The 16,715-nt window shown below is 41.6% G+C and overlaps 1 protein-coding gene across 1 annotated transcript in view; it reads left to right on the forward strand.

Annotated features, from left to right (window-relative positions):
* The first annotated feature begins 642 nt into the window (after positions 1–642).
* Positions 643–16,715, forward strand: part of PREX2 (phosphatidylinositol-3,4,5-trisphosphate dependent Rac exchange factor 2) — a 277,450-nt gene continuing 261,377 nt past the window's right edge. Inside the window, exon 1 of the mRNA XM_058528828.1 lies at positions 643–1,417. Within this exon, the coding sequence (XP_058384811.1) occupies positions 1,301–1,417 (117 nt within the window). The 5' untranslated portion in view covers positions 643–1,300. The remainder of the gene's footprint in view (positions 1,418–16,715) is intronic.

Here is a 16,715-nt window from a genome sequence, read left to right on the forward strand (position 1 = left end):
ACCATGCCACTTTCTTGCATTAAAACCTTCAGTTTATTTAAATGTCACTAGGGTGGACTGTTTAAAGGTGTTCTAAATAGGAAAAAAAAGACTGAAAAATATACATGGACAAAAATATAGATGGATTGTTTTGCTTGCATTGGACATATTCAGTGCTCATTAGGTTCTAGCTCTGCTTCCAAGTGATGAAATTATAAATATTAAAACCGGGACATGCTCTGTTTCCATTTTCAAAGCCTAAGAACATATCTATATCTATATTTGTATCTATATATATCTTTTGATGAGCATTCAATAACAGCTTTGTCTTTTCAGTGACACTGTCTTAAATCATAGCAGCTCTTAGAAGCAAACCTGGCTTAAATATTCTTGCCTCTGGTTGAATTTACATACTATCTTGATGTTGAAAAAAAGTTATAGACATGCAAAGGCTCTCCCTCCAAAAGAGCACAGCGCAAGGCGATGCTGTTGTATCCGGAGTTTATTGTACCGGCCAGTGCTGTCACTTTCCCACCGTGTCTTCATTTATTATGCTAATTGACTTTCCAAGTGCAGGCAGGAGGGAATCTGCCCTGTGAAATATTCTCGATTGGGGGGTTTTAAAAGCAAACCTGTTTTGTGCCTGAATAAAACCAAAAATCAATGTGTTTCTTTTCAAAGACGGGAGGGTCAATACCATGGTTGTTTATGTTCCCATCCAGTTACGTAACCGTGGGGACTTGTTTCTTTGCTTTCAGGATTTGCACAAAACACATTAACGCTAAACAATAGGCGGGAGTCCTAGGAGCAACCCTCGAGCTGTCTTGGAGTAAGTCCTCCTGGGTTTGGGAATCTCCAATTAGTTCCATCTGAAGTGCTGACTGTGTGTGTGTGTGTTTTTAGTTAGCTGGCACGCAACACACTTCCCCAGGGTTGTGTTTCCTTTTTCCTGAGATTTGGCGAAGGGTAAAGGGTCGGAGTCACATGGATACAAAGCATTTGATTAATGTCCAAGTCACCGCTGTGGCTGCCGGAGCCGCCTCCCCTCCAGCCCGGGCCGTGTGAGGCCGGAGCAGCGGGGCCGGGCGCGCAGGTCCCGGGCCGGAGCCCCGTCTCCCGGGAGTTGCCTCTGCGGAGCCCCGCGCCTCCCGCGCCGCACTCCCAGCGGGCGCCCCCTGCCCTGCCCCCGCCCCAGCCTCTCCGCGGCATGTGAAGTCGCCAGTCCCTCCTCGGACTTGGCGGAGGCAGCAGCTCTCCTCTCTCGGCGCGCGGGGACGGGGCAGCGCGCAGCCCGGCCACCACCCCGCGTCCGCCGCCCACCATGAGCGACGAGAGCGCCAAGGACCTGGAGAAGCAGCTTCGCCTGCGCGTGTGCGTGCTCAGCGAGCTGCAGAAGACCGAGCGGGACTATGTGGGCACGCTCGAGTTCCTGGTGTCGGTGAGTGTCCCCGCGGCGACGCAGGGGCGGCGGGGCGGCGCGGGGCGCGAGCCCAGGGAGGCCGCGGGAAGCGCGCGCGGCATTGTCTGCGCGGGGACCGGGGGACCGGTCGGGGCATCGCGGGCCCCCGATGCGCGCGCGGACGCCGTGTTCGCGGGCGCGATGACCCCGGGGCGCGGGGGGGGAACGGGGGAGAGCGGATTTCTTTAATGTCGGGAGATGCATTGAGTTGCCCGGGCCTTGGAGAGCTGCGGGTTTGAAAAGTTAGCTCGAAGGGGAGAAGGTCTTGTCCAGGGAATCCTTGCTGCCCCATCTCTCCTCACTCCTCCTTACCCGCCTCCCTGGCCTGCTCGATTGCATTGTGTAATTTTTTTTCCTTTTTCTTCTTCCCCTGGAGATTTTAAGACTTTGGCTTGGTGATTCAAGTTAGTCTGCTACGTTCAGGTACATTTAGTTAAAAAAGATCCTTGATTCTTCTGGAGCTTGAGTTCATTATTCAGATTACGTGGCAGCGAAGTTCCATTAATTACAATAATCTTTGATACATAGGATTCTGGTGGGGGGGGGACAGAAAGAGCAGCGGGGTTATGATCTCTAGCAGCTGTTGGATATTGAAGCCACGTGTGATGCTCACCCTGTCCGAGTCCTCGGGTTTAAATCTGGTCGGTCCCCCCCCCCCGCCCCCGCTCCCCGCTCCCGCGGCCCCCGCCCGCCCCAGCTCCTGGGTCCCTTGTTCACACTGAGCCCAGGAGAGCAATATAATAAAACTCGTGTCCAACAGTTTCAAGATTTCGTGGAACTGGCAGGAACTTTGTTTCCAAGTTTCAACTTGACTCACTGGAAGTCCGCTTTGAAAACGTTTCATTCATTTTAGGGCCAGGAGGGGCAAAAGTGAGTGAAAGAAACTTCTGAGACATCACTCAGAAGTTGAATTTTTTCTCTTCACTGCTGCAAAGACAAAGACATCGAGGATTGGCTCTTCTCCACTCAGATGCCGGAGAGCGTCATTCAAAGACGGGGGAACTTCAGCCTTTGCAGTCTCACTCAAATCTTCTAACCTTCTACTCCTTCCACTACCGTCTTCCATACCTCTCTGGTCCAAAGGGAAATGTTTCAAAGGCCAAGCTTCCTGCTCAGTTTTCTGAAAGATATAAACTTTCTGCTTAAAGCCATGATAGAAAAAATTCCCTTCTTGGCTATGGCAAGAAGGAAAGAACAATGTCTTAAAGGATGTAAGATGCACAGGTTGGCTTCTCAAGTTAAAATCAATATACTTGAGCCCCCAGGGGCCACATTCTTTGAGAATGTATGGATATTTGAGAATATACAGGTAATTGGTGATAAATAGAATTGTTGTACACTTCCATGCAGTGGTGTCAAAAAAGCATGTTTTTAAGGAGATTTGACTTTTAGTAGTTTCAAATTTGGCTTTCATGAAACTGTTGGTGACAGAGTCCTCTGCCTTTTGAAGAATCTGAGGCACTTAAATTGCATTAGTTACGCCTTGCTGTAGGTATATGAAAAAAGTACTGTGCAGAGTCCTAATTTAGAGAAATAGCGAATCTAACCTACCTTAAAAACCAATTTGTTGGGGCTGGCCCGTGGCCTAGTGGTTAAGTTCAGCATGCTTGCTTTGGCAGCCTGGCCCGATTCCCGTGTCTGGACCTACAGCACTCGTCAGTGGCCATGCTGTGGCGGTGGCCCACATACAAAATAGAGGAAGACTGACGAAGATGCTAGCTCAGGGTGAATCTTCGCAAAAAAAACCAAAAAACCCCCAAACCAAAAAATAACCACAATTTGTTGATCTTTATTTAAAATATCAGCTTTTCCTCTAGTGTTAACACCTGATTATTAAAATTGAAAACTTACTGCTGTATAGAGTTAGGTAAGAAATTATGGGAGGTATAAAATAAATTGTATTTTCCTATTTACAAGTAGATCATTTTATGACTTCACTCTTCTTATCTTATTTAGAAATTATGGACTCCTCCACTTCTTTGTCCATTTTTGTGCACATACATGTTCACACACACAGAGGCACTAATTGGCCTGGATGTCATCCTAAACAAAAGTTTACTCTGACTTCTGTTTAGTCTTATAACCAATCAAAGTCTAAGATCTACTTATATTATTAGATTTTCTTTTTTGGGTATTATTCATAGCAACATTTAATTCCCATGTACTTTCCTTGGTCACCTTCAATTGATGTAGTCAATCTAGTTTTATTTTTAGCCTAAGCTAATATGTACCAAGAGCTTTAAAAATATTCAAACCTCTTGGCCTGGTAATTCCTTTTCTAGGAGTCCATCCTTAGGGAAAGATCAGAAATGCAGACAAACAATAGGTTATTTTTAAAAAATAGCTGTAGTGTTGAATAAGCAGTAGTCAATTTGTTGCAAAAATTTGATAGTACATTCTTAAGTCAAATTTAAATATTTGTTAGGTTAGTCATTGTTTTAAATTTCTGTCATTGTTTGAAGTGGTTGACATGGATGAAGGGTAACTCCTATCTTTATTATGAAGAGATAGAAACATATTTTTAGTTTTACCAAGAACATATTTTTACTTATAGGCCCATAAATAAGCAAACAAAATGGTATTATTTCTCTTGATCATATGACCTGAGGGGAAAACTTTTCTTACTAAAGTCTTTTGTGCTTCTGATTCCTTTCTCTTCTCATTTCCAACCCTTTGGGCTTTTAGGGAGAGAGCACCCATCCCCACCCCCATCTCCCAGATAGTCCATGAAAGTTGCCTTTTTTCTCTATACATAGTATCAATCTATATGCGCCTTCTCTCTATGCACCCACTCTATGCCACCCATGCATACACTTCTTGATTGAGCGAGGCTCTGTCCTTTTGGCTTGTCCTGCTGTCATTTAGAGTGGCTCTCTCTTCCCATGGGTTGCCACACTTTCTCAGGCCTCTTGTTTTGCTCCTTTGCAGCCTTTAGCTACCTGCTGGAATCCTACTGGGCTTTCAAGGCTCAGTTCATCTCTTTCAGGAAACCTTTCATAATCCTGTCCCCTCCTACCTGCCAGACTAGAGTGCTCACTGCTTTGTACCCCCTCTTCCTTGTGGTTACTCTTCCATAGCACCAAAGGAAGCTTATGCATTTATTTGTTTACCTTTGTGTCATCTACTAGAATGTAAACTTCTTGAAGACAGGGCCACGTGTTACTCATCTGTGTTTTCCCAGAATTTTGTGCAGTGCTTGTGACATGGTAGGTACTCAATAGATGCTTACTGAGTGAATGAATCCGTCAATTGACCCATCTGCCAACTTCCCACCCCATTTTTAAGGACAGTTCTTCAATCATCCTTAAAATTCTGAATTTTGTGTTTTTCCCATTTGGTCTGTACTGTGGAAGTTATTTAAATTTTGCTCAGGCACATATGAATTAATATAACAAAAAGTTTTAAATTAAACATGTGATACCTGCATTAAAAACAGAAACATTTAAATCAGGCATTGTGGTATTAAAGACTTTGTAACACACCATTATTTCAGTTCATTGTATTCTAAGTTTTCATTTGATATCATGGATAGGTTACATTATCTTGATTAATTATCTTTAGGTCATAGATAAAATGGTAGAGAGTGACCAAATTTGCTTGAATTTATGTTCTTGTTTTGCTTAGGAAATGAAATTTCATGCTTCATTAGAAATACTCTAAAACATTTCTTCTAAAGACATGATTTTATAGACCTAATATCCAGTATTTAATGTCCCAAGTCTGGACAATAGTAGGTTGCAACCGGTTTCCTGTTTGCAACCCAGTCACAGAGCATGCCAAGATCACGATGGTTTCACGGACCAATGTGAGTGGACAGAAAAAGGGCAGACCAGGGCCGGCTTCATGGGCGTGCATCCTGTGCAGCTGCACAGGCCTTCACCCTCAGAAGGTCCTGGAACTTGGTTTAATGCTTTGCTATCATTGTCTTGAAATTCTTGCTAATTTTATCTTTGAACTTGTGTTTTACAAGTGAAGTCCAATGGGACATTGGAGTGTGAGTAGAGCAGATACACGAAAGAAAGAACAAAGATTTATATTTTGGTACCTTCAGTAGCACTTTTTTCCTGCGTTTTGAACAGAAGGCCTCACATTTTTATTTTGTAGTGAGCCCGGAAAATTGTGTAGACACATTTCACTGTGGCAAGCGGCCTTGAGGCAGGATGACCATATACTTTTTGTCTAAACTGGGACACTTCTGAGAGTGAAAGGGAGGCTAGTCATAATTACTCTGGGAAACAGGTGTGAACTGGAGTGTTCCTAGCAAATCAGAATGCATGGTTATTCCACATTGTAGGCACATGAAGACAAAGACTTTGAGCTGTGTGTCTTGTCATAAACAAAAGATTTTGAAATTTGTACCTGTCTGGGCTTTGACCTCAGATACTCTAGAATCTGAGTCCTCTCTCTAATTTACTATCTAACTTTAGACACTTTCCTAAACTCGTCAAGCCTTAGACACTTTCCTAAACTCGTCAAGCCCCGTTTTCTTCATCTGTAAAATGGGGAAGCAATAATGTTTCTCAAGCTTGCTGTGAGGATGAGAGGATGGATGCATTGGGCTCGGCCCAGGGTCTGGCTCTCGGGAGGGCCCTATAAATCGTTACTGTTAATTCCGCTGACACTACAGTTGTTACACAGAGCCGGCATACTGGTCATCCTGAGTGTATACTTTTTGTCTCTGTTATATTCTCCTCTACACTTTTTCTGTGTCTCTGAGTCTCTTCTTTGCTGCCTCCCGTGGTGGTTCTCTTCTCAGTGCACTCCTTCTCGGGATATTCTTGGAAATACTCAGTTGACTTTAAGACAGTGAGAACACTTTGTATTCTCTGTAACAAGAACCACAGTTAGTATGGTGCTTTATAGTTTACACTAAACAATTACATATTCATTATCTGATTTGGCTTAATATATGTCTGTCTCTTAGCTCTTTCAAACGGTGCTCCCTGGAGCTCCAGGGTTCCATGGTTTGGCTTCAGGAGCCCTAGCAGAGAGTCCGGGGAGCTGAATTATATGGCTTCAGGCTCTCCACCCTGGCTTCTCCTAGCACAGCCTCACCTTCTGATTTGTGTTTTTGCTAAAGCCATTAGAAAAACCATTATTTGGATGGTAAACTCCAAGAGAATAGGGACGGTGTGTTTACTTCCTATGTACACTTTTCTTGGCCTAAACACAGTGCTTTGTAAATAGCAGGTGCTCAAGAAGACAAACAGGCAAATAAAGCAAAAGCAAACAAAACAGTTTGAATGAATCTGAAAACAACTTCTTTCAGTCATGATCTAACTTTTCCAGGCAGAGATAAATTGATTCAACACATTATGCCTAGGCTTATATTATGGGCTGAATTGTGTTCTTTCCCCCACTCCCCAAATTCATGTGTTGTAGCCCTAACCCTCAGTATACAAATGATCACAATACCGGCTAGGAAGTGCAATGATACAGGAATAAGCAAAGTGGCAGAGAGGCATCAAGGGACTCCCTCAATCTGGGGTCAAGGGACGTGTTGGGGAAGAGGTGATAACAGAGCTGGCTCCTGAAGGATGGGGAGGAATGTGCCAGACTGGGAAGAGAATTATCCATCCCAAAAGAGTGGCATGTTCAGTGTGACCTTGGCATGGCATGCTGGGGGGACTGGCATGACCTGGCACGCTGAGGGTGCTGAAATATTCTTCCTTAATGGAGATAAATTGTTCTGTATGCTTTTTGGATATTGGTAGGAGATGAGGTAGGGTCAGTCCAGTTGGAGAAGAATTCCATTCTTAAGAATTCTGACTTCAACAAAAAGGCAATAGGAAATCAATTGGGAGGGGACACTTTTTCTCTTGATAGTAATCAACAAGTCTGAGATCTCCAAGGTTGGCTCTGGGAAGGGATCTCCTGTAGGAAGAAGTTGCCAGACCAAGATTCCCTGAATCTGTGTCTCTGAGTTTCACCTTGGGATTCCTTCTCCTCATTCCCTGTTTCTGCCGCCTCACTGGCCCTCAGTGTACACTGCTTTTCAGCAATCCACGCAAGCAGACAAAGGAAGCCCGTCCTCCTCTTAATCTGGGACAGGTTATAACCTTTAAACAGTTGTTATTATTTGCTAAGGGAGACGCAAGCCAGTAATCTTAGAAATGAAACATAGACATAATCTAGCTTGTGTAATACAGATTCTGTATTCTGATCTTGGCCCTGGGGTCTGCAGACCCTGCCGTATTTTTATCCTAAGCCCTAAGATAGCTCCTATTTGATCCCCTGGCTGGGCACTGCTCCTCGGCTGACTTGACTGGGTTCTTTGTTTTCTAGTCATTAGCCTGAATGTATATACATGAGGATGGCATCAGGAAGCTGCCCTTAAGATGTCTTGACTCTTATAGTGAATATACCACGAACTAAATGGGGTTCATTCATAATTCTGACTTTTGGAATGTTAATCATATGGCCAGAGCCTACTCCCTGCAGAGAGAGATGTGTCTTTACACTTTCATCTGCATAGTAATACCTTATTATAATATGATGACAGCAATGTAAGAATAGTGCCTATTGAGATTAGCTTTGTTTCTTAGTAAGCGAGTTCTGTCAACAGGGTTGAGAAACCAAGGCTGGAGTCTAGTTACCCATTAAGAGTTTCTGCCATTGCATTGATCCAGGTAAGAAATGCAGAATGTGTGAGCTAAGGTAGGAGCAGTGAAGAAGATAAAACAAAACAAAACAAAAACCAAACCAAACCAAACCAACCCCCCCAAAGCAAACACCCAACAACTATGAGACAGTTCCTGGGTAGAAACTTGTGTGTTTATGTCTATTCAGAAGTGGAAGTTTAAGTAGAATGGAGAAGATAGGGGTGGTGCTTAGGTCTCTAGTTTGAAGATAAGATGGGTAGTGTCATTAAGTGAGAAATAGAACGCAAGGGACAGAACAGCACTGGGAGGAGGAGAAAAGTGAATTTGGTTTTGAACATGCTGAATTGTAAATTCTGCTGATTTTTTAAGACAGGAAGATGGAACTTAAGAAAGAATTTGGGGCAAAAGTTAGAGATCTAGAAATTAATGAATCATGTATGTTTGAAGCCATTAGGCGGATGAGATGACAAAAGAGGAACAATTTGAGGAAAAAACCCATACGAACCAAAGGTAGGATGCTGGAGAGCCAGTATTTAAAGGCTGGAGGAAGAGTAGAGTGTGCTGGTGACTTGGACTGAGTCATCAAAAGTTGAAACAAAGAACCAGGAGAGAGTGATCTCTTGAAAGCCAAGGAAGGATCTAGTTTTCAGAAGAAAGATTTCTTTTAAAGTGTCAGAACTTTCGAGAAGTAGGTAGTATGAAGGCTGAAGAGGTCCCTGGATGTGTCACTGAGAACGCCGTTGGGGTTTTAGCTTCACTAGTGTGTGTGAGCAGAAGCCTGAGAATGAGCTGAGACACGAGTGGAAGGTGAGGAGGTGAAGATCAGTGGAAAAACTATTCAAAGACTTTGCTGGGAAATGAAAGGGGAGAAATAGGTTAGTAACATAAAAGGATGATTTTGTCGGGGAATGTGTGAGGAAGATGGGTATAGCCAAGGGGAAGGGGACAATAAAAAGGGAACTAAAGCAGCTACAACAGAGCATGGTGGAAGTCAAATGCATCTTCAGGTAATTCAAGGCAAGAGCCACCATGGCGCTGGGAGATAAGGAAGGCGTTTAGCAAGATTCACTTGAGCCATCCTGCCCTGAAACATACCCACAGCAAAACGTCATTGCGGACTCGTTTAAGAATGAAGCAGGCTGTCTCTTGTATGTTTTTAAAATTCTGCTGCCTCTCTAGTCTAGAGCTCGCGGCACTGCTGGGCTGGCCTCTCTACCTCCTTGTGAACCCTGAGCAGCGGCTCTGCCTCCCACGCTGGGACAGTGGGGTGAAGCGCATGGTACAGAGCAGGGGTTTGGGGAGGCTGATGACCTGGGTTAAAGTCCTGGCCCTGAAATTTACAAACTCTGTAACTGGGGGCAAATGACATGGTTTCTTTATGCCTAGTTTCGTATTTGAAGAACATATTCGATAAGATCTCGCAGGGCTGGCCTGAAGTTCAGATCAGCTTCTGTAGGTAAAGTCCCGGCAGGGAGCAAGCGTGTCCTCTCTTTTTCCCTTCCCAAACTCCTAGTTTGTCTCCCTCTCCCCTCCCTCTTCTCCCTCACAGGTTGAGTCTGGCCCTTGCTCAGGCCACCTAGCCTTCTCTTGACCACTTTCTCTTCAAGCCTGGAAGCATATAGGAGGGTTTAATAGATAAAGAAAGGTCCTGAAGAGGCCAGAGGGGCCCTCAGGAATACAGGGAAGGGGTGGTCTTGGCATCAGGGAGGGAAGGATGCGGGATCAAGGGTCACTTTAGCGGAGAGGGAAGCTGGAGGTTTCCAGCTGTTGGCCTTTATTTCTCTGTGAAGTAGAACTCTTGTTTTCTTTGTATTCTGTTTTGTTTTTGTTTTTGTTTTGTTGTTTGTTTTTGCTGAGAGTGAGGTGTCCTAGTGACAACAGTGAAGATCTAGAACATACGCTTTCAAGAATAGTAAAGGGAAGTGAACTGAGACATCTGAGATTGGATGTTTGACGATCTTTGTATAATCATTCTTTTATTTATTTATTTATTTATTTATTTATTTATTTATTAAACCTTTTTAAATGGCTCATGCAATTAGATTTATTTATTTTTTTTGTGAGGAAGATCAGCCCTGAGCTAGCATCCACGCCAATCCTCCTCTTTTTGCCGAGGAAGACGGGCCCTGAGCTCACATCTATTGCCAATCCTCCTCCTTTTTTTTTTCCCCCCTTTTTCTCCCCAAAGCCCCAGTAGATAGTTGTATGTCGTAGTTGCACATCCTTCTAGTTGCTGTGTGTGGGACATGGCCTCAGCATGGCCGGAGAAGCGGTGCGTCCGTGCACGCCTGGGATCCAAACCCGGGGCTGCCAGCAGCGTAGCGCGTGCATTTAACCGCTAAGCCACGGGGCCGGCCCCTAATCATTCTTTTAAATGTGATGTTCTGGGGGCCAGCCCAGTGGTGTAGCAGTTAAGTTCACGCGCTCTGCTTTGGTGGCCGGGGTTCGCCAGTTCGGATCCTGGGCGAGGACCATGCTGAGGCCGCGTCCCACATAGAGCAACTAGAAGGATGTACAACAATGACATACAACTATCTACTGGGGCTTTGGGGAGAAAAAAGGGAGAAAGGTGGAAGATTGGAAACAGATGTTAGCTCAGGGCCAATCTTCCTCAAAAAAGAAACAAACAAAAAAACAACAAAAAAGGAATGCTTCCAAGGACGTCTGTTAGCATTACTTTAAATGTGATGTTCTTAATTGCAACATATAAATTTAGAAGTCAAAATAGAGAAGTAACCTCTCCTGATTTACTCCATCTATTACTATAGGTTCATATCTTGGAAATAATGACATAATCGTTTTTTAAGCTATGATACAAATTGTATAGAACTTCTGTTATTATGCATATTTAATACACACAGCAATCATTGTACGTACTTTTTAAAAAGAAACATTGATTTATATGACATTTTGGTATGATTACGTTTCTTCTCAATACTTGTCTTTTAACAGTGTTCTGTTGAGTGTTCTTTCGCTATATACCTGGAGTTATACTTTAGTATCAAATAAAATTGTTATCTTTGAGTTTGGAGTACAATTAGTTTGACCTAAAAATAGTTGTTCTTGTTTACATTCATTCTTAAAAAATCTTATTTATAATATTTACTTTTCATACTGGATGAATTTTTATTATTCTCAACTTATTAAAATTGCATTAGCTATATTAAAATCAAGATTTCTTTGATTTATGTCATTATATTTTTCACAAATAATCAAAAATTCAGGAAAAACATTCCCTCAGTAAGTGTTTCTTTGCTTAGAAGTGTGGTTGAGCCAGTTTTCGAATGATATTGAGCATAACCTTCAAATCCTGACACATCTAATGAAAACTTTAAAAAAATTTTTTTTTCCCATTCTCATGAACTATTGCATTTGAGCCAAGAGTTCAATGATTGTAATTTTAAGAAAATTGATATGTTAACTTGAGGTTATGATTTTTAAATACTTCTGGTTAGTATAGATGACTTCAGACTTTGATTCCTTGAATAAATTTGTTGCATTCTAGGCTTGCCGTATAGCTAAGCATAGTGTACAAAAGAAAGACCTGTTTTGTTGGAGAACATCTAAGCCAAGGACATTGTGTTCTGTCATTAGTGCGAAATGCTTATTTTCCATTAAAATGCAAGCCCTTCATTTGAGAAGGTTAAATGGTAGAATACTTAAGAAATGACTCCAGCTGGTTAAATTTAGAATACTGATACAAAAATATTCTCTGGGTTTATAGCAAAGATATAGCAATATAGAATATGAATGAGTGAACATTTTTATTCATTTTAAAACTTTGTTTCTCTGAGAGAATCAAATAAGGGTTGATATCTGTGTTTGACTTTGCTTTGCCACTGTTGTTATTTTAATTGTCCATTTAAGTTGTCTTCTTGCCAGTAGGAGAGGCATGGTGGTGACACATTGCAGTGATTGTGCAAGAAATGTTGTTTTCCTTTGATGTCTTGTAATGTCTCAAGTTGGCCTTGCTTTCGTGCTCCCTTGGATTCTGGTTTTTTCTTATTTGAGACTATTGCCCCAAAGAAAGGAATGTTAGGGTTCCAGAAATGACATCTCCTATTCTAAAGTTTTGTTTCTCTCAGTAGCACTAGGGGAAGAGCTATGGAAAGACATTATTTCACCTAAATGTTAGTCCCATACCCACATATTCCAAGATTACTGTGTTAATTCATTATTTTCCCAGGGGTGAAATTATGGGAGTAAAGTGTGCTTTCATTTTCTACACTGTATATCTATGTTGTGTTTGCCTTTGTACAACTTTAGTATATTTTTATATTTTATATAGAAATATTTTTGTATTTACATATTTTATATGTTACAATTTCTTTTTTTTTTTGGTGAGGAACGTTAGTCCTGAGCTAACATTTGTTCCCCGTCCTCCTCTTTTTGCTGAGAAAGATTGGCCCTGGGCTAACATCTGTGCCCATCTTCCTCTACTTTATATGAGATGCCTCCACAGCATGGCTTTATAAGCGGTGCACAGGTCCGCGCCCAGGATCCAAACCTGCAAACCCCTGGGCCACGGAAGTGGAGTGCGCGGCCACTGGGCCGGCCCTAATTTTTTTTGAATATTCTGGACACAACTTCATTCCAATTTTTTTGTAACTGTTAATAAGGAGACCTCTGGCAGAGACTTCTAATTGCTCCCACTATCCAAGATTCTTTTCTTCTATAGTGATAAAAGTTTTATCTCATGCATGATTGTCCAGCTGAAGACTACCTTTCCTAGCCTCCCTTGTAGTTAAATGTGGGCATATGAATAGATTCTGGGCAGTGGGATGTGGGCAGAAGTGGCGTGGGTAACTTCTAAGGTGTGCCCTTATGACTCTCCTGCTTCTCTCTGGCTGGCATCAGAATGTGATGGCAGGTGATGGGGCAGCCATTTTGAACCATGAAATTGAAGTCACATGTTGAGGATGACAGAGTAACAAAATAAAAGCAGTCTAATCTGTAGCCTATCAAAAATGGGCCTATAAGATAAGACAGTATTTATTTAACTCTGTCCTAAAATTATCTTTTTTGAGATTTCACATGTTGCTTCAAGTTCTCATTGATTTATGCAAATTATTAATGAATTAGCAAACTTTAATAGATTTTTCTATTTTTTTTGTCAAACTGAATAATCTTAATATTTTAAATTTATTTTTAGTTTTTCTTTAATGACTCTTCTCTACCTCACCAATGATTTTCCTGGATTATGCTAAAACTGCACTCTCTTTTTTTGCTATTGGTATACGTTAGTTTTTTCTTCAGAAAAAGAACAGTATTTTTTTCTTTTACCTACACTTGAAGACCAGAATTTTTGTGTTTATTATGTTTGTTTGTAAGAAAGTTTGTTCAGCTGCTTTCACTGAGGCCAAACAACAGTAGTTTAAACAACGTAGAAGGATTGCTTGTGAATATGAAAGCTGTATGTAATCAGCGTGGCCTTTGTGTGTCCTCTCTTGGCTCTCTGGTTATTAATTTTTTTTTTTTTTTTTTTTGGTGAGGAAGATTAGCCCTGAGCTAACATCCAATGCCAATCCTTTTTTTTGCTGAGGAAGATTGGCCCTGGGCTAACAGCTGTGCCCATCTTCCTCTACTTTATATGGGACACTGCCACAGCATGGCTTGATAAGCAGTGCATCCATCTGTGCCCGGGATCCAAACCTGTGAACCCTGGGCCACTGAAGCGGAGTGCACGAACTTAACCACTACGCCACCGGGCTGGCCCCTGGTTATTTAATTTTTTGATACTATTTTCCAGCAGTGTTCCAGGGGAGTAAGTAGCTCAGCTCCATCAGGTCATTCAGAGACTCCCACTCCTTCTATTTTATTGCTCCCTCATCCCCTAGGATCAATGAAGTCAGTCTGTAGGAGAGAGAGCCAGGCATCGGTATTTTATATAGTTTCTCCAGGTGGTTCCAATGTGCAGAGAAGGTTGGGGAACCAATACACTAGGGTTTCTTGTGCGTATGGTTGACGCTGGCTTACCAGGACCCCTTTCACATTCCAGCCCCAGGGGGAGGGAAGGTGGGAAACAAATTCCACACATCACTGTCACTCATCCCTTGGCCAGAACTTCATACCAGGGCTGAATCAGCTGCAAGGGAGAGTGGGAAATGTGCTGTGTAGTTGGGTAGCCATGTGCATGGCTGAAACGTGGGGAGTTTATACTAAAATAACAAGTGGAGAATTAATATTGAGGAGCAAAGAGTAGTCTCTGCCATATTTTAGGCCCCAGTGATAATTCAGGCTCATGTCCTCAGAAAATCATTTAAATTAATTTTTGGATTCCTTTACTGTAAGAACCTATTGTACTTAAAATACAATTTGGATTATTTCTTTCTAAAATAATATATTTTTGCCCACATAGAAATCCAGCTAATATTTGTTTGTCTCTTCACATAAGATTGTAAGAGCTCCCTAAACTTGTGTTTTTTTTTTTTTCCATTGGCTTTCACTACAGGAAGAGCTGGGGATTTGGGGATTTTGTGTAATTTAAAAATTTTTCTGAAGTCTCCAAAAAAAGAAAAAGCCCCAGGATAATATAGAAATCATCATTTATTATGTGTTTGTTACGTATCTGGCACTGCATATTCATGAATAACTCACCGCTCACAACGGCCTTCAAGGCTTGTATCTTTGTAACTCACACCTGAGGACACTCTGGTTGGTTCCTAAGTGGGAGAGTGGGGATTCTGATTACGTCCATTGTGCACCTATTCCAAGACGTTCTGCTGGTGATTGCTCGCCCGGGCATTTCTAGATTGTGGAGTGGTGTGATTAATCAGGACTAGGAAAACCAAGGCCGATGTTGGGACCGGGACACAGAACTTGTTGACTCCGGAAGAACACAGAAGCTAGCAGTCAGGAAGGAACAGTAGTTCATTTCAGGCAAACTGTCAAGAGGAAGACAGAAACAGAAGCTCACGGTCAATCCAAGACAGGGGTGAGAGCCAGGCAAGTACTTAGGAGCCAAAGATTACCCAGAAGTCAGGAGTTTCCCTCACAGAAGTGAGGAAATGCAATGAACCTTTTGAAAATAGACAACCTTAGTTCTCCTGTTGGTTATCTGTTAATGTACATCATTACTGAGACTAATTTCAGTTTGATTTAATTCCTTTTGGATCATTTTGAATCTCTATGCACTTATTTACTTAGTATTTCATGGCAGGTTTGAATGCTTAGTTTTATGTGTTAAATATAGCTCATGTTGGGGCTGGCCAAGTGGCGCAAGCAGTTAAGTGCCTGCGCTCCACTGCGGCGGCCCGGGGCTCGCCGGTTCGGATCCTGGGCGCGCACCAATGCACTGCTTGGCAAGCCATGCTGTAGCGGTGTCCCATATAAAGTGGAGGAAGATGGGCACGGATGTTAGCCCAAGGCCACTCTTCCTCAGCAAAAAGAGGAGGATTGACAGATGTTAGCTCAGGGCTGATCTGCTCACACACACACACACACACAAAATATATATATATAGCTCATGTTTATCTTATATATGATGAAATCATAAGATATTTGAAGCAAGGGTTAAATACACACACACACACACACACACAGCTTCTACTCTCCAAAATGTGTGTATTGTTCTGCATTCAATAGATACTGTATAGATTGCATTGGGAGAAAGCATTAATGTAATTTAAATATGAATGAAGTGAATCCATAATTAAAATGATCATTATACCCTGGAGTGTTCTATTTGCAGGCCTACTTCTTTTGATAGGATAGCTGAGGGAGAGTAACTGACATTCTGGTAGTCACGGAATGAAGTTTGATAAATAGGTCACGTTATATAGATGGGGCGTTTTCGTCAGTTTCTAGCAAAGACAATTAGCACAACTGTATAATATAGAGTCCAAAAGAGAAGCATGCTACGGATAGTTGAGTATAGCTTTCAATTAAAATATGAGAAGTTGGTGTTTCTCCTGTATATTTTTCAGCGAACTAATAATTCTCACATATAAATTGTCCCTTCTCTGTGTGGTGAAATTTTTTGAGAATAGCAAATATGCGTTGGGATGTAAGGTTTTTTTTTTGTTTTTTTTTAAGTTTATATTTAAGGTTGACTTAATTATAAGAAACACATTAAGTTAGATTGTCGGAAAATGAGAGTTTAGTTGATACTTGAATAGATTCTTAGTTTTAAACATACACATTTCTGTAGTTGAGGGTTTGGCTCAGATTCAACTTTAATGTCATCGGGAAAACATAAGCAGACCTTAACAAGAGATCCAAGTAATCCGCCGTGATATTTTAATACATTTTTAGAGAAGTTTGCTAACTAGATTTAAAGAAAGAAATAGAGCTTTGCTATGTTGTATAATACATCCTCCCTATAAATTATTTCTTTTCCAGACCGTCAGAATTCAAAGTTTCAACTTCTCTATGATATTCTAGAATTTTCTTTAGTATTTAATATGTGTTAAATAAAATTTCCAGTAATTTTTAATCAATGAAGACAGAAGTAAAAAAATCCTTAAAAAAAATTAGCACAAAATGAAATCAGGCTGATTTTTTTATTCATTTCCAAAACCAACTTATTTAATTTGTGAAAAACCTGATTTTCAGCATGGTGTAATTTATGTCAGGTCAATTTGAATAATAACTCTAATATGCTAAGCATCGTGATTTATCCTCTCCCATAATTGTTTTCAAAAACATTGAGTCCAGATATTTTGATTCTTAATGTT

Source organism: Diceros bicornis, chromosome 33 (genome assembly GCF_020826845.1).
Source record: "Diceros bicornis minor isolate mBicDic1 chromosome 33, mDicBic1.mat.cur, whole genome shotgun sequence".
In the NCBI taxonomy this organism is placed as follows: domain Eukaryota; kingdom Metazoa; phylum Chordata; class Mammalia; order Perissodactyla; family Rhinocerotidae; genus Diceros; species Diceros bicornis.